The sequence below is a fragment of the Suricata suricatta genome, chromosome 9 (genome assembly GCF_006229205.1).
Source record: "Suricata suricatta isolate VVHF042 chromosome 9, meerkat_22Aug2017_6uvM2_HiC, whole genome shotgun sequence".
In the NCBI taxonomy this organism is placed as follows: Eukaryota; Metazoa; Chordata; class Mammalia; order Carnivora; family Herpestidae; genus Suricata; species Suricata suricatta.
This window is the reverse complement of record NC_043708.1, coordinates 70,305,420-70,330,779: the sequence shown is the minus strand read 5'-3', so window position 1 is coordinate 70,330,779 and position 25,360 is coordinate 70,305,420. Positions and strand designations below refer to the sequence as shown.

General features: G+C 49.7%; 3 protein-coding genes across 11 annotated transcripts in view; 2 read left to right on the top strand and 1 right to left on the bottom strand.

The window, feature by feature from the left end:
- Nucleotides 1-25,360, bottom strand: part of SLC7A7 (solute carrier family 7 member 7) — a 71,389-nt gene that overhangs the window by 22,766 nt on the left and 23,263 nt on the right. For 2 of the 6 annotated variants that reach the window (XM_029953070.1, XM_029953071.1), the window contains one exon: nucleotides 5,255-5,798. In XM_029953070.1, the coding sequence (XP_029808930.1) occupies nucleotides 5,255-5,753 (499 nt within the window). In that variant the 5' untranslated portion in view covers nucleotides 5,754-5,798. Of the gene's footprint in view, nucleotides 1-5,254; nucleotides 5,799-6,589; nucleotides 6,608-6,875; nucleotides 6,906-10,024; nucleotides 10,251-25,360 lie in introns of those variants that run through there. The other 4 variants (XM_029953069.1, XM_029953073.1, XM_029953072.1 and 1 more) reach the window with 4 other exon arrangements.
- MRPL52 (mitochondrial ribosomal protein L52) lies at nucleotides 19,698-23,206 on the top strand. 4 transcript variants are annotated; one of them, XM_029953076.1, is made up of 5 exons: nucleotides 19,698-19,747; nucleotides 19,852-19,912; nucleotides 19,991-20,058; nucleotides 22,214-22,278; nucleotides 22,653-23,206. In XM_029953076.1, exons 1-5 carry the CDS (start codon nucleotides 19,720-19,722, stop codon nucleotides 22,803-22,805), a joined length of 375 nt encoding a protein of 124 aa, XP_029808936.1. In that variant the 5' UTR covers nucleotides 19,698-19,719; the 3' UTR covers nucleotides 22,806-23,206. The 4 variants fall into 4 exon arrangements, with proteins under 4 accessions (XP_029808936.1, XP_029808937.1, XP_029808938.1 ...); XM_029953077.1 differs by having other exon boundaries at nucleotides 19,705-19,732; nucleotides 19,855-19,912; XM_029953078.1 differs by having other exon boundaries at nucleotides 19,708-19,747; nucleotides 19,855-19,912.
- MMP14 (matrix metallopeptidase 14) overlaps nucleotides 24,699-25,360 on the top strand; it is a 10,611-nt gene continuing 9,949 nt past the window's right edge. The window contains exon 1 of the mRNA XM_029953068.1: nucleotides 24,699-25,080. Within this exon, the coding sequence (XP_029808928.1) occupies nucleotides 24,976-25,080 (105 nt within the window). The 5' untranslated portion in view covers nucleotides 24,699-24,975. The remainder of the gene's footprint in view (nucleotides 25,081-25,360) is intronic.

Here is a 25,360-nt window from a genome sequence, read left to right as displayed (position 1 = left end):
TCCTTTCCTGGAGACATCATCTCCTAAGTAAGCCACAGCCCCGCGGCCACTGCCCTAGTTCAGGCTTCTGGTATTTCCCGCCTGGACTGCCACAAGAGCTTCCCCATCTGTGGAATAAAACCTTAACTCCCTAGAACACGAGCGTTGTGCTCTAGCCATTGCCTCCTTTCATCCCCCCACATCCCACAATCGCCACCACGCACCCCACACCCCATTCTTTTCCCACCTTTGTGCATTACATTGCCTTTCTCTGTGCCTAGAATGCCCTTGCCCCTTCTTCATTCACCAGACTTACTGAGCACCCAGCAGATGCCAGGCACAGATCTAGGTGCTGGCGACTCAGCAGTGAGCAAAACAAAGTGCTTACGCTCGCGGCGTTTACATTCTAGAGGGAAACACGGACAACAAACAAGTAAATAATTAATGTCAGGTGGTGACAGTGCTATAAGGAAAAACAAAACAGAATGGGAAACTGAGAGTGACCATTATAGACAGGAGAAATCTCTGGCGAGGGAATATCTGTACAAAGATCTGAACGGACTGAGGGGATAAGCTCTGAGGGCATCTGGGGAAAGAGCCTTCCCAGCAGAAGGAATGATAAAGTACAAACCCCCCGAAGCAGGAACAGGCCGGCAAACTGGAGGAAAGGCAAGAAGGCCAGTGTAGCTGCGAAGAGAGCGCGAGGGGGAGAGGGGTCTGAGAGAAGCCAGATGGAGCGCGCCTTGTAGGCCACAGCAAGTGGGTGCTTCGACCACCCTTGACGCCATTTCATCCTTGAGTGTTGAGCGCAGCTACCTCCCGAGCCAGGCGCACCCCGCCCGCTCCCAGCGCTCACACTTAGCATGACGTGTATGATTAACTACTTCGGCTGGTCTCCTCCATCGCACCCTGAGTTCCCCGCTCTACCTTTCAGCTCTGTATTTTATAAAAACCCATCTCATTCAGTAAATTTTCCTCCAAGAGTCAAAAACCGTCTTCCTTTGCTCTGATTCCATGCCCTGAGAGCAATTCCCTCAAGAGCAACTGGATGTGTTTCCTGGGGACTACCGTATTAGGAAGCTGCGATAGTGACCACATGCCTTGTGGTCATTAGAAATTACACATGTATGCTCACCGTCATACGTTCCTAGGCTGGCATCATCATTTACACATCAGTCTCTTTTTTAAGGATGACTCAGTTGATGGGACAATGATCACCTCTGGGTCATGATGACCCAAGGAAGGTGCTGCTCATGGAAAGGCCACATCAGCAGCCCAGCAGAGGCTCCAGATGCCCCTCTACTCAAGGCTCAGCTCACCTTCCCTATTTCCAACGGAGGCCCCATCACTGCCCACTTTTCCAAGCTTGAATTCTTAGCATCACCTCTAGAACTCTTCCCGCAAAGACACACCCATCCAGAAGTCCTAGCAATGCTACCTTTTAACTACTTTTTCTTTATCAGCCCCCTCATCTCTGGTCCGAAGGCCTTGCCCCCCTCCAACCTCCCCAGCGCCCCCCAGCAGCCCTCACCATCCTTCAAGTGGACTCAGGTGTCAGCTCCTTAAACCAGTGCGCCTACCTTCTGACTCTCACACTTGCCATAACCACTCCACCTGGCCCCAGGGTTCTTTCTCCAAGCAAATCTGATTTCACTTCCCCACTTAGAATCAACAGCTTCCCACTTTCCAGATAAAGTATAACCAGCGTAGGCAAATAAACCAGTCTTGGAGCTGGTCTTGGGCTACATTTCCAGTCTCTAACTTCTCACCCTCTCCCATCCGCATTCCAGCCATACCATACACCTGGAAGTCTCTGAGCATTTCATGCCTGTCTGCACCTCCACACCTTTTCACACACAGTTCCCTCGGTAAGAAGTGTCCTAGGAGACAGCTACATATCTTTCCAAAATTCAGCTCTGACAGGGGTGCCTGGGTGGCTCAGTTGGTTAAGTGTCCAGCTTCGGCTCAGGTCATGATCTCACGGTTCGTGGGTTCGAGCCCTGTGCCGGACTCTGTGCTGACAGCTAGCTCAGAGCCTGGAGCCTGCTTCGGATTCTGTGTCTCCCTCTCTCTCTGACCCTCCCCTGCTCGCTCTCTCAAAAATAAAAATTAAAAAAATTCAAACTTCAGCCCAAACATCATGGTCTCTGTGACATCTTTCTAAGCCCTCTTCCCCAAATGAAGAAAATTGTCCTGGTTTCTCCTATTTCTCCTATGGGTGCCTCTATCACATTTCCTGCACTACATGACAATTATTGGTTAACATATCTGTCTCCCTCCTCGACTAGGCGTTCATGGATGGCAAACCCCACACATTACTCTTCTTTGCTGCCCAGCACTAACTGGAATGTCCAGCACGGAGAATGCCCTGAATGTTCCCATGAATGAATGAAAGTTCTATATTGAATCCCTTCTCTCACTAACGTCAAAGATTCAGCCTCAGTCCTCACTTTGTGCATACACTGTTGGCATGTATTTGACAGCTCTGGTAGAGCAACAAGAGCACCAGGCCTGTGGTAGAGGGAGGGCTCCGTGGCTGCGGGACACCAGGCAAGTGCAGGGATGGATTACTTCAGGCCACCATGCAGACGAAGTGAAGCCGTGAAAATCATAAATCAGGATGCAGGCATAACACATTAATGATAACTGTGTTTAAAATTTCTTTCTTTCTTGGCTGTTTCTAGGCCTTTTGCTCTCCCTACATTTCTTCTGAATGGCTATGGTTAGATAAACAAGGTATTGCTGCATAGGTTGTATGTGGACAGAATGTCAATGTATCGGGTGCTCACTAGACAATGGTTGAAGGAAGAAACTCATAAATCACATGTCCCTAAATTCTTAATTACAATCTTGTTGCCCTTTTGAACCTTCTTCCAGATCTGAAGGTTCCTCTGAAGTAATTAAAGACAGAACAAAGTCCTGGAAGCAGCCAGTAATTTTAAACATAATAATCACCGATACACTACACTTGAGTCATGATTTATGGTTTTCAATGAACCTCACTTCATTCAGCCCAGAAGTAAAACAGTTACTGTGCCCAGCCTAGGGCCACGCTGCCTCAAACACAGGTCTGGTACACCTGTCATTCCATCAGAATTACGTCATATATATGCCATAAATCCGTGCACAAAACTGTATCTTTTATTAACTGGGGAGCTCTGCAGACAAATCACAATTGTGGCTACTTTGCATGCATCCTTACAAGGGTATACCTGCCTGTGTATGTGCACCCACGTGTAGAAGGGTTTGAGGACATCTCTGTTCCCTAATTAGACACAGCAAATTAAAAAGGGGTCACTGATGGGAGTAGGCACAATGCCAGAGGCAAGGAACAACAGCTGTCAGAGAGGACATGGATCGAACTCATAAAGAATGAAACCTGCTAAACTAAAGAAGCTCCTGAGGAAGTCAACACTCAATCCCGCCCCGGTGGCCTGGGAAGGCCTCACAGTCCTACAAGAACTGAGATGTGTAGTGGTGACTCTGAGTCCCCAAAAGAAATGTCAAGTTATGAAGGCAGGCAGACACGTCATTGGTGTTAAAGATTTTTCAACAGAGATGGTTAAAATCGTAGGATTCTAGTACTTAAAGGGATGCTGCCATCTTGGAAATTTTACTTAGATGGAATAATCCTTACACTACACAAGATATATAACCGTATGCCCACCCTGGAGAGCAACTCAAGACTGACAGATCCTAAAATGAGTTTCTCCAGTAAGTCACCATACCAGATCATCTATAAATGATGCAAGAGAAATTACAGATCACATTTGAGACCTCAAGGGAAAACCTCCTTCTTGTAACAAGGGACAGTGCCATTCCCCACCCCCCCTTTGCCATTGTTACCATGCTTGGCAAACATCTCCATACACAAAGAGGTGTCCAAGCCATAAGCAGGGACACACAAAACACAAGGGGATCCCACACAGACACCCAGGACTCTGCACAACAGTCAAAGTGGGGAGGCTGGAGAGGAAACTGAGGAGTAAGACGGGGCAGTGGAGAAGCCTTGAGCAAAGGGGACACAAGGCTGACTGGAGAGCACTGATCCAGGGAGCAACTGCACCTGGAACAAAATGCCCGCACTCCACAGCCGCTCCTGCTGGGGGAGTTGCCCTTAAAATGGCAGAATTTCCGAGCTTCTCCACAATTGGGGTGCGGAAAGGGTCTCCAAGTTTTGGACTTGGAGGGCATTTTTCCAGAACAGAGGCACCAGAGGGATGGGGTTATAGACAATCAGCTTCTTGGGACCTCCAAAATGGCTTTGTTGAATATATAGGTTTAAATACGTTATTTATGAGACAGAGCAAAAGTCAGGGTAGACTGAAATGGCCGTTTTAAGAAACTAGCCCACAGAAAACCTCAGGCAAATACAATAAGATATTCACTGGCGCATTACCCATATGAAGAACAAACTAGAACCGGCTTAAACCACCACTAAGAACTGATTTGTTAAATAAACAATACACCCTTCAAATTAACATGGAATAACATGAATTTTTTTTAAATATATCTCTAAGTAGAAAATGTCACTGGTAAATTCTGGGAATAAAGCACAAACTGTGGAATTATGTGTGTACTATGATTTCATGTTTTAAGAGCAGAACAACTCTCTCAAAATAAAGAAACTTTAAAAAAATTAAAAAATAAAAACAGAACTACAGTTTTTTTTAAACTACACTTCTCAAAAGAACAAGAAAAAGTCAGGAAGGGCACACAAACTGCTAATGGGGCTCCCGTGGGAAAATGGGGGAGAGATAAAGTGTTCTCTTTATTGTTGCTTGTTTTTACACATTGCTACCATTTGAATTTTCACACGAAGCCCTCACTAATTTAAAAACAACAGGAGGGGCACCTGGCTGGCTCAGTCAGCAGAGCATACAACTCTTTTTTTGTTCGTTTAAAAAAAATTTTTTTAACGTTTATTCATTTTTGAGACGTGGAGAGACAGAGCATGAGTGGGGAGTGGCAAAGAGAGAGGGAGACAGAATCCGAAGCAGGCTCCAGCACAGAGCCCCATGCCAGGCTCAAACCCGCAGACCACGAGCCAAAGTTGGATGCTTTAACCAACTAAGCCACCCAGGTGCCCCAGAGGAGATGTAAATGCAAGCCCCATGTCAGGTGTAGAGATTACTTAAAAATAAAATCTTTTTTCTTTTTTTATAGTAAAATAAAAACAAGAGTGTTGGAGGCATTCCCTTCCAGCTCCTTCTCGCTGGCTTACTGGAGTCACAGCCCAGCCCCCAGCCCACGCTCCTGCCCTGGCCCCACTCACAGATACAGGCAGCGGCCAGCAGGCGCCCAGCGGCATAGGGGGCGAAGCAGCTCGGGAAGATGGGCTGCACCATGTAGTTGGCAAAGGTGATGGCAATGATGGCCTGGCTGGTGGGCTCGATGATGAGGAGCGAGGTCCACAGTCGGATGAAGGCAAGGAAGCCCCCGAAGGCCTCGAGGATGTAGGCATAGCTGGCTCCAGATTTCTTAATGGTGGTGCCCAATTCCGCGTAACAAAGGGCTCCAAAGACGGAGAAGAGGCCCCCGACAGCCCAGATGACCAGGGAGAGGCCAAAAGAGGCACTGTACATGAGCACGCCCTTGGGGGAGACAAAGATGCCGGAGCCAATCATGTTCCCCACAATCAGGCACACGCCATTAAGCAGCGAGATCTCCTTCTTCAGCTTTACCTGCTCGGACCCTGGGCTGGCTTCATTGGCCAAAGGCGAGGCATTCCCCTCTTGCTGGGAGGCCACCTCATACTTAATGCCGTCAGCCATGTTGGAAGGAGAAGAAAGCCGTCACCAGCTGCTTGGCATTGCCCTCTAAGGAGGAAAGATGAAGATATATATCAGGCAGCTGGCAATTACATAAAGCTCTTGCTTGCCTCGAGAGGTCAATATGGGCAACATCTGGCCCACATCTCAGAGAGCTCACTCTGGCCTCCCACTCCCATTAACCTCTTCTTCTCCAGCTGCCTCCTTGAAAACCCCAAGTGGAGTTTTTAAGAGAAGACACTCATTCCCTAGAGAGAAAGCAGCATATCTCCTCATTAGGACAGTGCTGCCCACCAAATTTCCCAAATAGAAAACTAAACCGTGGTTCTATCTGAGTCTCCTGGGATATGAGGCAATTTGGAGCTAGTCAGGTAAAAACTACCTGATTTGAGCCTGCGTTTTTTTCAGCCTCTCCCCCAAAAAAGTCTGCCTCCCTTTGAATTCCAGTCTCACCTGTTATCTGTGCTGAGCTGTAACATTAGGAACCAACCTTGCAAGCAGCCTCTCTGTGGTTCCCCTTACAAACTTCTATCCTCCCCGAGGGCGCGGACTCTGGCAAACCTAAAGGCTTCAGGGACCTCTTCCCGGAAACCTACAACCACCCGCCCAGCTCTGGGAGCATCTCTTAACCAACCCCAGGCAGAGTCTGCAGCCCTAGCAGAGCCCAAGCAGCCCACTCCTCCCTGAAAGAAATAAGACTGATTATTCTCCTCTTTTACTTCCCAAACATCTCTCGCAGGCCCGAGCGCTCCAGCCTCCTGCTGTCAGACTCCTCACATCAGCATAGGAGAACCCCCCCAAAAAGGGTGATGAATGAATGAGAGGAAGGGTGATCCAACCTAGAGAGAACTGGAGGTAGCTGAGGATGGCTTTCCCACCCACGAGTTGCAGCTGGGAGCCGGCACCCAAAGACCCACAGCTGAGGCAAGCAGCTAAAGCAGCAGCAGGTGCCCAGCACACCGCAGAGTGGGAGACAGCAGAGAGGAAGAGAGGAGAGGCTGGCCTGGCAAGTGGAGAGGTGCTAGGGCCTGGGGCGCTGGGGAGAGGTAGTGATTGGACAGTGAAGAGCAGCATAGGGGGTGGGCGAGGGGAGGGGTGCTGAGGGGAGGGGGGAAGCACACTCACTCCCTGAACCTGGGTTCCAGCAGATTCCTGCTGTGGTAGTCCCAGAGCCACAGCCTCCAGGAACTGGGGTCTGACCACTTCTCCTTTTCAGCCAGCACTAAGAGGAAAGGCCAGGCAAATGCTTATGGATTTAAATCGAATCGAGAGGTCAAGACGAAGGAGGGAGGGAGAGAGGAATGTTAAGCAACTGTCTGGGTCTAAGGTTCACTGGGCTTTCACATCTACAAAAGGGGCAGCTAGGAGCCCTTTGCCTCAGCACTTTCTGTGATAAGAAGGCACTCTCTCAGGAATCTCCTTTGTCAGCGCTGCTCCCGGACTGAGGGCCCAGAAGAAATGACAGTCCACTGGGTGCAGTTTCTGCAGCCCCAGGAAACCTAGCCCTGAGGAAATTAGCTGAGGACAGGGCGGTGGCTGAGCAGGAATGCACGAGCCTCTGTCCTCCAGGCCCCACCCTAGCCCCACTCCCCCCACCTCCACCCCAAACAAGAAATTGCATAGGGTGCCACAAAGGCTGGTTGCCGTGCTGACATAAGAGGAAGTGTGAGTGCAGTTCCCATGTCTCGTGATGGGCCTCCTAAGAGAAGAACTCTGCACATTTCCCCTCAGAGCAAAGAATGGCTGCCCCCATATTTGAGCCATGACCCCAAAGCTGAGCCTCAATCTACTTTTAAGGCAACAAGGTCAAGAAATGAGACTCGAGGAGCCTGCGTGGCTCAGTCAGTTAGGCATCTGATTATTGATTTCAGCTCAGGTCATGATCTCAGGGCTCATGGGTTTGAGCCCCATATCCGGCTCTGTGCTGACAGCAAAACAGAGCCTGCTTTGGAGTCTCTCTGCTGCTCCCCTGCTTGCTCGCTCACTCGCGTGCTCTCACTCAAAAAAAAAAGAAAAAGAAAATGAGACTCAAACCTCTGACTGCATCCCCTCCCCATTCATATGCCCTTTCATCCTTAAAAAAAAAAAGTAACGATGCCTATAAACACCTTCCTCACAAACAAGTTGAGTCCAATTCCCTAACAATATGGGGAACTGAGATTGCATTGAGCTATCTTAGAACAGAACAAAGAAGTTGAGCATTTTTTGGAAATCACATGTTCTATCTTCATGTCTACTTCAGTCTGGTATTCTGGGCTCTAACCAACAGAAATTCGTCCTATCCATCCTGAAATCTGCCGGGGCCCCTTCCCGCACCCTTTCTGACCCTCTCTGGTTAATCTACAACCAAAGAATGAAGATCTAAAACTCCCCAGGGTGTGGGGGCGGGCTTATCTCTACCCTACATCTTTGCATTCTGCCAAAGAATTGAGTTCCGGAGATCACACTTCTCCTAAGCCATCCTCACAAATACCTGAAATCCCTCCAGAGGAGACTGTCCTATCCTTCCAGCAGCCCCCTCAACACTCCTATTAATGATAGCTATCATCTATGGACCACTTACCAGGTGCCAGACATACTGCTAAGCACCCAAATGCCTGATCTCATCCAAGCTTGCCTGGAGCCCCAAGAGACAGGCACTAAGCCACATGTCAGGGTGCCAAACTGGTGAAGGAGGCGGGCAGACTCATCAGCAGAGCCTATGCTCTGAACTGGCACTGGACTAGCTCCCCTACCCCCCACCAGCTCCAACAGGCCGGGTCACTAGGCCTTCCCCTCGGAAAGGAACACACTTCAGATGGCTCCCTAGTGAATTACCTGGGGGAGGGTGTGATTAGATTAAACAGAAATCCTGGTCACCCTTCAGCCTGATGCCTAGGCTACCTCCTTCCTGGCTGCTCCTCCCCTTTCTCGTCCTTTTGCAGGGATGAGGGGCGACTACAAGTCTTTCTTGGCAGCGTTGCTATTGCCAGGGTGCCCCCTGCTTAGCAAATAAAAACACATGGAAACACATCATCCTGCTTGCCCTTTTAAGACCAAATTTACTGGCACCAAGGGGTGGGCATATGTCCTAGTGGAACATAAAGGAAAGGAATGAAGGAGGGACGAAGGAAGGAGGGATAGAAGAAGGGGAAACCATGAGGGAAAGTAGCGAAGCCGTGTGCAGGGTTTAGTCCCTGTCTGGGGGTATCTGAAAATCGAAGTCCTTTATCTTGGAATCTTGAAACAGATCTGGGGGTGGGGGGTGAAACCCACACTCCAGCAGACAGCACACCCTAGCGGTCTCACCAGGAAGTGCTGCCAGTGGAATCTATCCTACTTTTTAGTCTATGCAAACTGGACAGCAGTGAAGGCCCTTCAGAGAAAAGATGTCCCCTCTTAACCACTGCTTAGCATAGCAGCTGTGGGCAGGCAGGCACCGTCTTCGGCAGCTCACATTCCTCCCTGAGAGCCTGGTTCACCATTCAGGCTGCCTGGGACCGGCAGGACCTCTCCCAAAGGGTTCTTCCACCCCAGGCTTTACCAGAGAACCTTGTAGAGTCTGGAACCCCAGCGTTCCTGATACATAGCACCCTGTCTTCCTCCTGCCTGAGGTGTATTCATCTCTGAGTACCTAGTGGAGGTTACAGGACAACACTAATAGCCTATGGGTGAAGTATCAGATTCAGGGGTCCAGGGAAAGTGAGCACAGGGGCCCCAGCATGCCATGCCTAGCACAAGCAGCCAGTGGGGTCCCTGGACCCCACCCAGGAATGACAATGCCAAAGCCTATTTCTTCCAGGAACTAGCACACAGTTCAGGGTCTTGGCTTCTCTGTCAAGCTCAAGAACTAAATGGGAGAAGACACTTTCTCCCCTAGAGACCCCATGTCCTGCCTTCCTAGCTCCCACTGGTCTGTGCTTCCTCCAACAACAGAAACAGCAAACACATACACTGTGGTGAGGCCACATTTCCCCCCTCACCCCAAGCTGGAAGTTCAGGCCCTCCCTCCCCAGTTCTCCATTTGTTTTTCTATATTCCAGTGAGGCTACGATCATCCCTTTAAAAAAAAAAAAGCGCAACAAGAAAAATTGTTTACTCCTGCAGCCAGGGCTCCCATTAGCGTAGGGCTGAAGTCCCTGGACAGAAGAGGGCTCTGCCTAGAAAGGGTCGGGGCCAGGACCAGGGAGGCAACGAGCTCTTGGGTCTCCGGGCTGCCAATTTTCAGGACGCTCACTCCATCCTCCTCTGGCACGTCCCCTCCGGCCCATAGTCCCTCCTCTCCCACCTCTTACCTGTCCCGTGACCTTTGGGCAGGTGCGAGGAGGAGGGGCTACCAGCAGGCAGGAGGGGGGCTGCGGGAGAGGGGAAGGTACTAGGAAGGGAAGCCAGTTAAGGCTGGAGCTGCAGCAGCTGCTGACTCTGAGGAGCAGAAAAGGCAGAGGGTGACGGGGACCGAAATGGAAAACAGGAAAACACATGTGTGACTCCGGCCGGCAGCGGGGAGGGGCCAGGGGACGGGCTGGAGCTGGGACTGCCCGGTCAGACCCAGAGGACATCGAGGGCTGCCGCCTCTAGGCACCTTCTGTACTCGGTCTCAGCTCCTCCTCTTCCCCACTTCAGCCCCTGAACTTCCTTGTTGCCCTTCATTTACTGAGCACTTAAACTCTCCCAGTGACTGGCAGTCCCCTCCTGGTGCCTTTTACCATTCCCTTGTTCCTGATTCTATCTCCTACTCATCTCCTGTTCATAAAGGATCTATCCTTGGTCCTGCGGAGGGCATAGGATCCACCATCAGGGCACCAGAACTCAGCCCGTATGTAGGGCAAGACATGCCAAGGAAGACTGCTTGTGGGGGTACGGCCAAATGTCCGACTGCAAACAAGCCCCCTCGCAGTTCAGGTCCCCAGTTGGTTCAGGGGGTGCATGTGTTGCCAGGTAAGGGCCAGCCCTGGCACCCTGGGCAAGCCAATGAGTTGGCCCCCCCTTCAGACCAGGATCATTTAAATATCTGGTGAATGTCTACTTAGCAGAGGTGGAGGAATACCAATTTTGTTGAAATAAAAACTGTAAGGCTCATTCTTTCTATTCAAAATTAGAGCTTATTGTATGAATTCGTCACATGCAACTCTCTGAAGCAGTTTCTTGGTGGGCGTATTAAGCCATTTAAACTGTAGACAGTAGCATAAAGCTCTCCGAGTGAACAGCACTTCACAGCGCAGGGTGCATCTGCAAAAGTCCAGAGGCGACTGCTGCCTTTAGACAACCACCAGCTGGCCAGCCTCAGGGCCACACCCTGCAGCTCCTACCTGCACCTGCACGTTGCAAAATTATTCTGGAGACAAACAGTCCAGGTAAGCAGTCATCAAGGATTGTCAGTGGATAGCAGCCAACTTACAGTTCGCCAAGAGACACAGACAGAAGTCAGACTTCTTTGGCGCCAAATGTCGGAATTACTCCGAGGATAATTTAGTGCCCTTTTATACCCTGGCCACTGCTCAGCCGGCCTGCCCCTTAATCCCAGTCTGGGGTCAGCCCCAAGTTGTAAATGAAGGAAGTCCTAGAAAGACAGCCCTAGAGCTGCCCCTGTTGGCACTGGCCCCTACACTGTCACTCCACTCAAGCCACTGGTCTCCTTGCTGTTGCCACACAACAGACATGCTCCCCCCTCAGAGCTTTCGCAATTGCTGTTCCCTCTGCCTGCAACATTCAGCCCAGTGATATGGATCGTCCCTTTGCTCACTCCACTGGTGACTATGCTGAGACACCACACTACCAGAGGCCCTCCCTGAGGAGTCTGGGAAGGAGCAACTTCCTCCCTCGTTTGGTGTTCACCCCTTCACCATGCTGGACTTTTTTTCAAGGGCATGACCACCCCCAGAGTTCCTTTGTTTGTTGGCACCTCCCTCGCTAGAAGGCAAGCACCACCAGAGCTTCATTCACCCTGTATCCCCAGAGCAGAGCACATGCAGACAGTCAAGAATAATTGCTGGAAGAATAAACAAATGAATAAACAATGCTGTTCCTCCTAGACTGATTTCCCAGCAGCCTGGGCTATGGGAACGTCCTTGAACTTGCCCTTCTGACCCACCTATATGCGACCGCTGCTCTGGCTCCTAAAGCAAGCAAGGAGTATCTGGAAGTATTTATTCTTTTTGACAGTAATGGGTTGAAGGAGTGGGAGGGTGTAATTTTCACTTTTACTGGGAGGCCTAGAATGGTTGGAAATAAACTTGTTTTCATTAATGAGAAAACAAAAAAGCCCTGCATCTAACGCGCTTTCTCGTATCCTCCGAGAAGCTCCCAACCGTTTGGTCCCACACCCAGGCTCAGGTGACCGGTCTGGGCTCGGCGAGAGCTAGGTGCGACGGCCACCTTGCGACGGCCGCTCAGACGCGACGAGGCAGAGGGAAGCGAGGCTCAGGTTCAAGAGAATGCAGGAAAGTTCAAGAGTGGAACCGCAAACCCTGTAGTGGGCACCCTCCCGCGGCTCTCCCCTCCCCCGTGACCCTGGCCCCACACCGTTCCGCCCCCGCCCAGCCGGCAGGCCTACCTCACCTTTGCCCGTTTCTCCCACACTCCCTATCCCCCAGCCCCGCCTCGCCTTCCCCCTCCCGCCCTTTAACGTCGCCCCCGCCGGTTCCCTTCATTACCCTCTCTCCCTGGGCCCCGGTTGTTCCGTATCCGCAACCCCGAGACCTCGCCTTCCCAAACCCCGACAAGCCGCCGCCCGCCCTCAATGCTCCTCTTAAGAGCTCGGTCGCCAGCGAAGTCCAGGTCTGGATACGGAGGCCAAACCGGGGTCTGCCTTGAGCGACCAGGAGCCCACCCTACCCGGCGTCCCTTCCCTTCCTTCCCTCTGGCCCAGCAGCCCCCGCCCCTTCCCAGCTGCAGGAAGCGCAGGAGGAGGGAGGTGTGGTGGGTGTGGGGAAGGGCGCCAGGATCCGAGAACGGAGGGGTCGGCCACCCGCTCCCCTGCCCTCTCTGCGCTCAGGCACAGCTGCGCTGCCCGTGAGACAGGAAAGTGTCTGCGGATACCCTTAGGCGCGTCCTCCGCCCCGGGGACGCTCAGCTTCCTCCACCCTCCCTCCCAATCCCGCTCGCGCAAGCTGCCCGACGGCCGTCGGGCTAGAGCCCCGAACCCTGGCAACCCCGCCACCAGCCCCGAGATGCAAGGCTGAAACTCGGATGGGACTCGGGACTGCAAAGTCCGGTGGGGGAGGAGGCCGGGAGCGGCGCCCGCCGGGAGCCAGGGGAGGGGTCTCTCGGATGGGCGTATCAACTCCCCGCCCCCTCGGGGAAGCAGTTGCATCAGCTTCGAGATCCCCAGTTAAAGAAAGTGGTCTCCACTAGGCAGGGAAGCTGTGGGGCAATAGAGCTGCCGCCAGGAGGCAGCACTTAACCAAAAATATCCCGTTCTCGGGAGAGGCTGGAGTGCCCAAAGCATCTTTCATCTGAAGGGTCAGTGGCAGTGTGGACCCAACAAAAGAGGGTGTTGCTGAGCTGATTCAAGGAAAGGGATCTTGAAACGCTTCCCCATGTTTTAAGGCTAAAAGATGTCTTGTAAATAATACGATTTTTTGTACATCTTTTGGACAGTCCAACTTTGGCATTTTTAAAGCCAGTATTGCCACTCTGCAGAAATTCACCAAGAGCTACCCACCTTCAAGACCAATCTGGTGGAAGACACACAGCTGAGAGATTTCCCAGCTGCCAGGCAAGAAAAAAAGAGTGTAGGCCGAGGTCATAATTCGCCCATCTTGAAGATGGATGATTTAACACAAAATTTAGCCTGAACTGATTTAGCAGCCATGGGGGAAGAAAAGGAAAGTGCTACAATAAATTGTGTATTAAGGAAATAATACACAAAGCAACATCTTGTGTGAGGGGTAGCCTTTAGTTGCCACATTTCTTGCATGGGTTGACAGGGATTTAATTGTTGAGTGGTCCTAAGGAGGAAAATAATGAAGGAAGGTAAAATAAGATACTTCCCAAATACTTTGCTCTTTTTCAAACTTCAGTTTGGCCATAGGCATGTAAAAAGAAGAACAAGTTATAAAATTAAGTGGAATTGGTCACTCTAAGTCAGTTTCACTTATATTTTCTCCAACATCATCATTATTCATCTTCTCAATGGTTTAATGGTTTGTTTTTGTTTTTGTTTTTGTTTTTGTTTTGAGAGACAGAGAGAGACAGTGCGAGCAGGGGAGGGTCAGAGAGAGAGGGAGACACAGAATCCAAAGCAGGCTCCAGGTGCTGAACTAGCTGTCAGCACAAAGCCTGGCGCAGAGCTCGAACCCACGAACCTCCACGAACCGAAAGGTCAATGACCTGGGCAGAAGCCAGAGGCTTAATTGACTGAGCCACCCAGGCATCCCTCATCCCTCATCTCAATGGTTTAAAAAGCACGGAGTGGGGTGCCTGGCTCAGTCGGTTGAGCATCTGACTTCGGCTCAGGTCATGATCTCACCATTCGTGGGTTCGAGCCCCACGTGGGCTCTGTGCTGACATCTCAGAGCCTGGAGCCTGCTTCGGATTCTGTGTCTCCCTCTCTCTCTGCCCCTCCCCTATTTGCAATCTCTCTCTCTCTCAAAAATGAATAAATGTTTTTTCAAAAAGCACCCAGTTTCCCACAGGTGCTTGGCTGGCTTAGTTCAGTGACTCTTGATCTCAGGGTCCTGAGTTTCAGTCCCATGCTGGGTATTGAGATTACTTAATGAAAAAAAATTTAGGGGTGCCTGGGTGGCTCAGTCAGTTAAGTGTCCAACTTTGGCTCAGGTCATAATCTCAAGGGTTCATGGGTTCGAGCCCAGCATCGGACTCTGCTGACAACCCAGGCAGAGCCTGCTTGGGATTCTTTCTCTCCCTCTCCGCTGCTCAAGCTGGCAAACTCTCTCAAAATAAATAAACAATCTAAATTTTCTTTTAATAAAAATAAAAAATAAAAAGCACCTAATTTCCCAGAGCAGTGCACATGCACAAAAGTTACTGTGTACAGAATACACAGAAGAATATTTGAATAAACATACTGGACAAAAACACGAGTGGACAGCAAAATGTTAAGACCAAAATAGAGGCTGTGATGCCCTTGAAAGGCAAAGGAGTTTAAGAGAGGAAAGTCATGAAGTCAGATTCCTGATGCTTCTCATTGCTCTTCATTCCAGCCTTTGCTAGATGAAGTCCAGAGATCGAAGAACATCTAGTTTGGGATGACAAAGCCACTTTTCTGTGGCTCGCGAGTTTAATGAAATCATTAAGGAGTGCTGTCCAGTCACCAGACCCCTTCCCCTGCCAGACCCCTGTTCCCTGAGGTCCCCGGAATGCTGCTGATGTTAGCTTCCAGCACTAGTGTCCTTTCTCTCTCTCTCAAAATCCTAAACCATATTTCCTGCTATTTACGACCCACAGATTGTCCACATCATACTAACCACGTCAAAGGCTGAACTTGTCCTCCTTCCAAAGACATTTCCCCTCCCAGATTTCTCCGTTTTCCCAATTAAACTTCCCATCCTACCCCCAAAGTTCTCCAGCTCTGGCTCCTTGACCTCCATAGATATTAAAATATTGCATGCGTTCATTTCTGCGTGCAGAATTTATATTGTTGGCATTATTTGTTCACCTTAATGTGTGTGCCCTTTTTTATAATTTTGCAAATTCAGAGCACCTGGCTAGCTCAGTCAGTAAGAGCATATGACTTTTGATGTCAGGGTTGTGAGGTTGAGCTCCACATTGGTGTAGAAATTACTTTATTTTTTTTAATTTTTAAAAATTTTTTAAATTTATTTGTGAGAGACAGAGAGAGACAGCGTGAGCAGGGGAGGGTCAGAGAGAGAGGGAGATACAGGATCCGAAGCAGGCTCCAGGCTCTGAGCTAGCGGTCAGCACAGAGCCTGATGCGGGGCTCGAACCCACAAACCATGAGATCATGACCTGAGCTGAAGCTGGACGTCCGCTCAACCGACTGAGTCACTCAGGTGCCCCTAGAAATTACTTTAAAACAAAATCTTTAAGGGTGTCTGGGTGGCTCAGTCGGTTAAGCATTTGACTTTAGCTCAGGTCATGATCTTGAGGTTTGTGAGTTCAAGCCTCGTGTCTAGCTCACTGCTGTCAGTGCAGAGCCCGCTTTGGATCCTCTGTCGTTCCCCCCCCCCCCCCCGCCACCCTCCACTCACACGTGTTCTATCTCTTTCTCAAAAATAAACAAACATTAAAAAAATAATAAAATAAAATCTTGAAAATAATAATTTTGCAAACCGATGGTATCCCCTAAGTGAGCTACTGAAAGATAGGAATGTTGCTGGTTCAATTCGTTTACATAGTGACGGTGGTAGTGCTGGCTTGTCATCTTTCCTGTCAACCTTGAATGTTGACACTAACGTTATTTTTCCAGCCCTTGGCTTTACTATTTGATTTGCCAGCTGTAAACTATGTAATAGTGCTACCTCAGCTGTCTATCTCAGAACCAGCCAAAGGGATATGGAACCAGGCTTGCAAAAGGGGCATTCAGTCATTGTTGCAACTGTAAAACAATAAATCCACAGCCATATTTTGATTCAATTTCCTGATCTCTGAAAACTACAAGCAATCTGTACAAGGATTGCTTCCTGGACTCTCTTCCCTACTTTATAGATTTATTATGAGAATCATGTGAAATCATTTATATGGAAGTGCTTTGATAGGTAAAAATGAAGTGTATGAATGTAAGATGGTAATAGTTCCTTACTGTCTTACTGCTCTTGCTTAGTTTTTTGAGATCCATTTGTTGGCTTATAACCAAAGTTCTTTTGTTCCCATCCTTTCTTTTGGTTCAGCCCTAGCTTATACGATTCTTATTGTTATTTAAACAGCTGCTTTTATTTCTTAAACCAGGATCCACCCTTCCCCTCTTTCAAAACACAGCTCAGAGCCACCTCCTGTGGAAAAACTTCCCAGTCTGGAAGAAGGAAATGATAAACTTCCAGATAGGCCTTTGCACCACTCCCTCGGTTTCCCCCAGTCAGTGCCGGTTAAGTGTCTAGCCTAGCACATAGTAATGGGCACGTTTGTAGGAACTTCACCATTTATAAAGCATTTGTACTTACTTCAGTGTTTTCAGATGTGATATATTAAAGGTTTTTTTTTTTAATTTTTTTAATGTTTATTTTTGAGAGAGAGACAGACAGAGCAAGAGCAGGGGAGGGGCAGAGAGAGAAGGAGACACAGAATCCGAAGCAGGCTCCAGGCTCCAGGCTCTGAGCTGTCAGCACAGAGCGTGACGTGGAGGTAGAACTCATGAACGATGAGATCATGACCTGAGCTGAAGTCGGATACTTAAGGTTTTTTGTTTTAAGTTTGTTTGGGGGGTGGGGGCGCGGGGTGGCAGGGGAGAGAGGGAATCCCAAGTAGGCTCTACCCCATCAGCATAGAGTCCAACTCGGGGCTCAAACTCACAAACCATGAGATCATGACCTGAGCCAAAACCAAAGTCGGACACTGAACCAACTGAGCCACCCTGGTGGCCCTAAGTTTTTTTTTTTTTAATGAAAAAATTAAAGAGAAATTAATTCCCCAAGACAAATGATTAAAAAAAGGGAAGGAGTCATGGGTCTGTGTTTTCTTTCGCTAGTGTAGTAGTCCCACCTGATCCACAGGGGATACGTTCCAGTGGATGCTTATGACTGTGGTAGTACCAAACCCTGTATATATTCTGGTTTTCTCCCTATATAGATATACCTATCATAAAATTTTAATTTAAAATTAGGCACAGTAAGAGATTAACAACAATAAAAACTATAACAATATACTGTAATAAAAGTTATGTGAATGTGATCTCTCTCAAAATATCTTTTGTCTGTATTCATCTTTCTTTTGTAGATGATAAGATAAAGTGAGGTGAATGATTTAGGGACTGTAACTTAGCATTAGGCTACTACTGACCTTCTCACAATTTGTCAGGAGTATCTGCTTCCATAGGACAACTGAACGTGAATAACTAAAGCTGTAGAAAGTGAAACCATGGTTAAAGGGGAACTTCTGTGCCTGCCTCGTTGCTGCAAGGACTATACTAGACAATATGTGGTGGTAGCCCTTGCAAAAATGAAATCAGATCTTAGCTCCAAGACCTATTCCCCCAAGAAAGCCTTCTTTGACAGCTTTCTCCAGGTCAACTTCCCATTACAGCTACAAAACGGTAAAACACTCATCTTGGAGGACTTCTGCTGCCTCCATTTTGGCCTCAAACTTTAAAAAAAATTTTTTTTTGTTTATTTATTTTTGAGAGGGAGAAAGAGCACAGAAGTGTGCCGCCCAGACCGCCAGCGGTTGGAAAGACGCACGACACCGAGATTCGACACCGAGATTCGTTGCAGAGAGTTTTATTGTCCACTTATTTCTTTCTTCTTCCCCTTTCCCGCTGCTTGCTCTCCCATATATACATGCCGTCCAGGCTACGCGGCCGCTCATGATTGGCTGGCAACAGCAGGGCTGACCCATTCCATGGTCTTGCATTGGTCGCTTATTTATCGCGGTATCTGGCCCGGGGGGCGGGAATACCAAAGGTGGGCGGGCCGTACCTCACCATGTGCTCGGGCAGGATGCCAAGGCGCCATCTTGCATCCGCCTCCCACACAGAAGGGAAGGAGCAGAGAGAGAAGGAAACACGGAATTCAAAGCAGGCTCCAGGCTCTGAGCTGTCAGCACAGAGCCCAACACAGGACTCAAAGGCATGAACTGGGAGATCATGACCTGAGCTGAAGTTGGATGCTTCACCAGCTGACCCACCCAGGTGCCCCTCCGGTTAGGTTCTTTTCAGCCTGTCTCTTGGCTCAGGCGGAAGACCCTGAAGACATAGCAACCCCTGAGAAAAATGAAACAAACCTGCCCAGCTATATATAAGCACTGCCCAGAGCCCCAAGACACCACCCATGATTGACTCTAAGCAAGACAATGATAGATTTGACCTTCACTGCCCACCTGCGGGTACTCACCCACCTTTGCCCCTCATTTTACTTATATAAACCTGGAAGTATTTTCGGCACTTTAAGACACTTGACCTCTGTCTTCCTGGTGTTGGCCTCACTGAAATAAATCCCTTTCTGGTTTCACCACCGTCTGTCTACCTTTGGGTTTTGGTCAATGGCAAGTGCCCAGAACCTAATGTTTGAGAGCCCCAGAGCCAGGTGCTCATATATCCCTGTGCACCTGCTACAATCTCAACTGTACTATTACAGTAATTTGGTGATTATTATTGTCTTCTCTCTCTCTAGACTGGGTGCTCTATCAGAATAGTGATGACGTCTGTTTTTTTTTTTTTTTAATGTTTTGTATTTTTTTTGAGAGACAGAGAGACAGCACTAGCAGGGGAGGGTCAGAGAGAGAGGGAAACACAGAATCTGAAGCAGGCTCCAGGCTCTGAGCTAGTTGTCAGCACAGGGCCCGACGCGGGGCTCGAACCCACAAATCGTGAGATCATGACCTGAGCCGAAGCCGGACGCTTAACCGACTAAGCCACCCAGGCGCCCCCGTGACGTCTGTTTTGCAGAATCCCCAGCACCTAGAACAAAGCTTGCCACATAAAAGTTCTTCAATTGTGTTGAATAAGGGATGAAACACAAATTTTCGGATTCATGCAGAGTGAGAAAAACACGTTACAGTGATGCAGAAGAAGGTAGAGTAAGGGAACTACTCTAAGATAATGGCATAAATTCTAAAGGACTAGACACCGCTGCACAGAGATCGCTGGGGCAGCTCAAAACGATTCAGGCTGGGACACGACTTCCACTGAGGATGTGACCAGTACTGACGATGTCACCAGTACTGACCATGCATCCGCAGACCAACCACTCTCGCCCAAATACCAGGATCGCAGTTTTGTCCCTTTCTTCCGTACAATGGCCCAAGATGGCGGGGCCCGTGATTGAAAGCCAGATCCAAGATGGCGGCTTCCGACTTCCCCCGCGGAGTGGCTCATGACCACCGGGGCCACGCCCACTTCCGGCTCCGCGACTTCAGCATGGCTGCTTTAGGTACCCTGCTTTTGTGTAAGTGGGTGTGCAGTCGTTGGGCTCGGGAGCCCGCGGGGGCAGGTATAGGACCCCTGAGTTGCCTGCACGGCCTCTCTCCCAATTCTGCCCTGTTTTCCCAGCAGGTGTCCGGAGGCTGCACAGTAGCGTGGCGGCTCGGGCGGGCAGTCAGTGGCGACTCGAGTGAGTTCCTGGTTTAAGGGGGTCCTGGGGTGCCAGAAGCTGGGCTGAATCCTCACCGGAATGTTTTTCTCCACCCAGGCAGGGCCTGTCTGCTAACCCCTCTGGCTACGGGCCCCTTACGGAGCTCCCAGACTGGTCTTACGCGGGTGAGCGCTGATCTGACAGTTAACTGTCCTTAGGAGAGTTTTGCCGAGAGGGAACGTCCCTGGGCTGAGGGTGGGGGGAGAAGGGGCTCAAGGTGGGGATGTGTGTGAGTGGACATCATATTGAACTTTATGTTTGGAGTTGGGGAGAAGCAGCCCTATTGTTTATTTTGTAAATTAAACTATGCTTATGGAAAGTAAAGCTAGATGGGATCTTGTGGGGTACTTAGAAGATAATTCCAACTTGGAGTGCCCCGGGGGAGGGAGTGACAAGATCTTTACATTTCTCAGGGGCGACGATTTTTAAAAAGTTAGAAAGACCCACCATTTTATGTGGTGAGTGCATTGTTGAGAATTTGGTACCAAATGCCGGGAGAGCTCTTTGAAAGCTGCCTTAAATGAACATCTCGGAAGAGAGAGGTAGAAGGGTGAGGAATGAGGATGGTGGGCTCCCTTCAGAAAAGTCCCACCACCCTCCCCCCGCCCCCAAGAAGGAACAAAGGAAGGAAAAGGAAAGAAAGGAAGAAAAAATAGATATTAGACCTAGAAGGGAGGGATCTTAGAAAAGTTGAAGCCATTCCCCATTCCCTCTATGGGACTCCAGTTTACAGGTGGGACAATTGAGGCCTCAGAGTTCCCATGATCAAACAGCTAGGTAATAGCAAAGCTAGGACTAGAACTGAACAGGGGCCAGGCACCCTTCAACATTACAGAGACCTGGGGGCGCCTGGGTGGCTCAGTTGGTTGGGCGTCTGCTTCCGCTCAGGTCATGATCTCAGGGTTCGTGGGTTCAGGCCCCGCGTGTCAGGCTCTGTGCTGACAGCTAGCTCAGAGCCTGGAGCCTGTTTGTGATTCTGTGTCTGCCTCTCTCTCTGACCCTCACCTGCTCATGCTGTCTCTCTCTGTCTCTCAAAAAAAAGAATTTTTTTTATTAAAAAAAAAAAAAAAACTTTATAGAGACCTGAATACTAACACCCTATTGGATTCTACAGGAGTATGAGCCTGAGGAGGATGGTAAAGGTTTTTTCTGCTTGTTATTTACTGTAGGAAGCCTAGCGTCTCCCAGAAGTAGTATGGAATATTGGAAAGACCTTGGAATTGATTCTTCATTCAGGTTTCTTTACTTGCTAACCTTGTAGTCTTGGACATGTTACTTAATTGTCTCTCTCAGTTTCCACAAAACTTTTGGGCAGAGTTTTCACTATTTGCTTCTTACTCTGTAGAAAATAAGTGTCCTTCTTCAGCTCCATTATAAACTACTTTAGGTAAGATATTGCATCTTTTCACCAAGTCAGCAGATATTTGTAGAACGTTTATTATGTGACTGTGTGCCTACACTGTGCTACAGTGACACCCTAGGGACGCAGTCCATGAGAGTCTAGCTGAGAAAACTGCATGACATTGTTTTAAATTTTTTTTCATGTGTTACTTATTTTTGAGAAAGGGAAAGACAGCGTGATCAGGGGAGGGTCACAGAGACAGGGAGATGTGGAATCTGAAGCAGGCCACAGGCTCTGAGCTAGAAAACAGCATGACATTTTTAAAAATTAATAATACTTCAGTGCTGTATCCCCTCCCAAGAGGGTTTGAGGTACCAAACAAGGCCAAAAACAAACAAGCAAACAAACAAAAAAACCCACTAGTACAATAAATGTCCCAAGGCAAATAGATGAATAATAAATAACCAGTACGTACTTCTTTCATAAAGAGATTTGACAGAGTTGAAAAAGTTCGAGAATGGTTTCTGGGACAGACAGGGCTTTAGGGGGGCCTCCCGATAAGAACTGGGCTGAGAGGAAAGGAAAAGAGGGCATTTCGTTACGGAGTGAGATGGCGTTTAGCAAAGATTCATGGTGAGTGGAGCAGTGATCAGATTGCTTGTGTGGAAGGTTTCTAAAGCTAAAACAAAATCAGCCCTTTAAAGGACCTTGAATTCCAGGACCTTGAGGGGTAAGTGAAATCAAGTAGGAGTATGCCTCAGAGCTGCTTCTTGGCATACCTTACCCTTGACACTGAGGGATGGGGTTTGGAGAATAAAGCCGTCACAGGTGTGAAATAGAAGAGAGGAACTAGAGACTAGATCTTCCCTGTCCTGTCACAATGCCTTCACAAGCTGCTGTCAGCCATCATCTCTAATACTTGTCTTTTTTCTGTGCAGACGGCCGCCCTGCACCTCCAATGAAAGGCCAGCTTCGAAGAAAAGCCCAAAGGGAGAAGTTTGCAGTGAGTGGCTAGAGCCCGGGCCAGGGCAACCTGTGTGTTCTTAAAGGGAAAAAATTTACATTTTAATTTGTCTTGAGTTGCACTCACACACAAGCTAACATGTCCCCCCTGTACCAAGGTTTTAACAGCTCAAGGTTTTTCCAGTACTTTGAGAAGGGAGGAATGGAGTGGGCACTCCGAAGGTGGGGACCAGTAGTAGACATTCTGCCACACATTTAACCTCCTCCTACTTCCCATCCCAGGACCTGGTCCCCTGGCCACTCAACAGTGTCATTTTCCAGCTGAAACATTTGCCTTTGATCTGGGAGTGAAAGGATATATGTGCAGAGCCCAAGCCCCAGATGTCACCCACCCTGTTTTCCTGTCTGTTTCAGAGACGAGTTGTACTGCTGTCACAGGAAATGGATGCTGGGTTACAGGCATGGCAGCTTAGGCAGCAGGAGAAGTTGCAGGAAGAAGAAAGGAAGCAGAAAAATGCTCTGAAACCCAAAGGGGTTCTACTGAAGAACCCACTACCAAGTCAATAAAAAGCAGTTCCTGTCTCCCTTTCCCAGCCTCTCTCTGGCTTCCTACTCTCTCCCCTCCCTGCCTCATCCCAGCCAGAAGAGAGCCTTCACATCCCCATCTGCCTTCCGAGCACAGGAGCTTGGACACCAGGAGGAACTGCCTGTAGGATCACTGCCTAGTGAAGTTGGCCGAGTGCCCTCATTCCTGGCTCCATTTCAGTTCAGCGCAGTCGCGCTCTGGGACACTTGCCTCCTCGGCGGGCTATCGGACTGGCCCAACTGTGAACAGTAGCTGCTCTGCGAACATGCAGAAGGGGCAGCAGTTGTCCTGGTGTCAGCGAGGCACTCAGGCCTTTAACAGCCCATACACAGCTCAGGCTGCACACAGTTATTCATTTAATAAATGCTTTGATGAAAAAGGCTTTCCGGCTGAGGTGCATTTCTTGGCAAGCAACTGGTGTTGGTTTTCCTCAACTTCAGATACACGGCCCAAGAGGATACCCCCACTGGGAAGGCTGACATGGGAAGAACGAGACTTGGGTGTTGCATGTTCTGCTAAAGAGTTGGATTCTGAGGTTTATGTGGTTCTGGCTAAATTCCAGAGGTTGGTCAAAGTGAGGCTTATACCTCCCAACCCCACTTTGTGGAAGGGAGCCCTGGAGGTGCTCAGCCCCCAAACAGTCACCAGGGCATAGTTATCTAATCCCCATCACTATCTCCCACAAACCTGTTAGGTGTCCAGGACCCAGAGAAACCTTTCATTTAATTGATCACGGACTGGGGGTGGGGGGGGGGGGAACCTTTGTTCCCATTACAATACAGACCACTGGGGCACTGGGCTTTTCTTCCATTATCCTGCCACAAACTTGTAATACTTCCTGGATCTCTAGTATTTCTAGAGCTTCCTACCTGACCTAATTTCTGTCCAGCCTCCTTTATTCCCTTGCTTTCTTTCCCTCCCTTCTTCCCCCCACAACCTCCTTCCTCTCTCGCTGACCAATGCAATTCTGGGATCTTAGATTTTGCTGATGGTCAAGTTTTCTGTCTCCCACACTTTTCCTGCTTCTGTTGTGCTAGTTTTCCAAATCGAACTCTCAACCTCCTCTTTCCCCCCACTGTCCACTTCAGCGTGCCCTCCCCCTCCCCCTCCCCTGCATACCTCCACCTTTTGTTCTCAGTTTAGTCAGTCCCTGAAGATGTCAGTCCTCAGGGAACTGCCTTTTTCCAGGGTAGAGGGGGAGCTAACCCCCAAAGTCCTAATCCCCAATCTCTTTGTCCGTTTCCCAAAATTTGATTTGCCTTTCTCCTGCATTCCATGGCCTTGTACCTCTTTCCTCCCCAGCCTGTTCTAATTTAAGGACCGGCCAGATTGCAAATGATGATAATTCAGGGAGTGCACTGGTCTTTCCACAGGAACCCCCAGACCCAATGTGGTTGTGGAGTTTGTCTGACGCATGCTTGCAGCAGGAGAGGGGTAGGAGTGGTTGTCCAGAACCAGGGACAAAAGTTTCAGTTTCGTTGAGCCACAGGTCTCAACAGACACCCCCCCAACCCAGGGGTCGTGGACCTGGAAGACCCTCACCACCGTCCTCCCAGACTCTGAACTTGTTTGCCCCAACCACTGGGCCTCCCAGTACTGCCCACTGTTGAGGTGAGATAAACGCCGAATACCAGAGGAATCAAACCACCCAAAATATGCTTAGGGGGAGAAAGTCTCCCACATCCCATCCCCTGGGTCCCCCCGCCACAGACCCCCATCCTTAGCTGTGGCCTCAACCCCTGCAGATGGCAGCCTCCACCACAGAAAGGCAACTTAGGGGTTTTTTTTTACCCGGCTCTTGGCTGTAATTGGATTCAGGCTGAAACAACCACGTCCGCACCGGGAAAGGAGGGCATTGGGGCGGGGGCGGAGAGGCTGTGGGAGAAGGGAGGGACCAAAGGAGAGAGTGAGAGAGGGCTCGCGATCCAGTTCGCAGACTAAGCAGAAGAAAGATCAAAAAACGGAAAAGAGGAGACAAGCAAACAGGCGCTTTCAAGAACAATCCCCTCATCTCCAAGCGGACAGCGGTCTAGGGATCCAAATTCAGTGCCCACAGAAGACAAAGACGCCCCAAGGGAGTGGCGGCACGACCCCAGGGCTTGGGCCCCACCGCGGAGCCCGCACGGCTGGCTGCCGGGACGGTCGCGGACCATGTCTCCTGCCCCACGGCCCGCCGGTGGTCTGCTGCTCCCCCTGCTCACGCTCGCCACCGCGCTCGCCTCCCTCAGCTCGGCCCAAAGCAGCTTCAGCCCCGAAGTAAGTGAGTTCCTCCGGGCCTGCCGGGAGTCGCGCCCGCCGGGGAGGCGAGCAGGGGTCTCCCAGGGGAACCCCCCCCACACACACCTCGGAGAGCAGGGCGCTGTAGGTCTCGGCTCTCCGGCCCCCAGAAACCCCCCTTCTTTCCTTTCCCTGCTCATCTCCAAACTTCTAAGTCGATCCAACCTCTGCTTCCCCCCCAACCAACCCCCCACCCACCGCCAACTTTCTTCCCCAGTCCTTTCCTGGGAAGAGCTTTACATAGAAGCCCACCCCAAGC

Bases quoted from the DNA above. Each gene is read 5' to 3' on its own strand.
- MRPL52 (XM_029953076.1), top strand. From the start codon at position 19,720: ATGGCTGCTTTAGGTACCCTGCTTTTGT. The intron at 19,913-19,990 runs GTGAGTTCCTGG...TTCTCCACCCAG, and splicing joins GGCAGTCAGTGGCGACTCGA to GCAGGGCCTGTCTGCTAACC. The intron at 20,059-22,213 runs GTGAGCGCTGAT...TTTTCTGTGCAG, and splicing joins CCCAGACTGGTCTTACGCGG to ACGGCCGCCCTGCACCTCCA.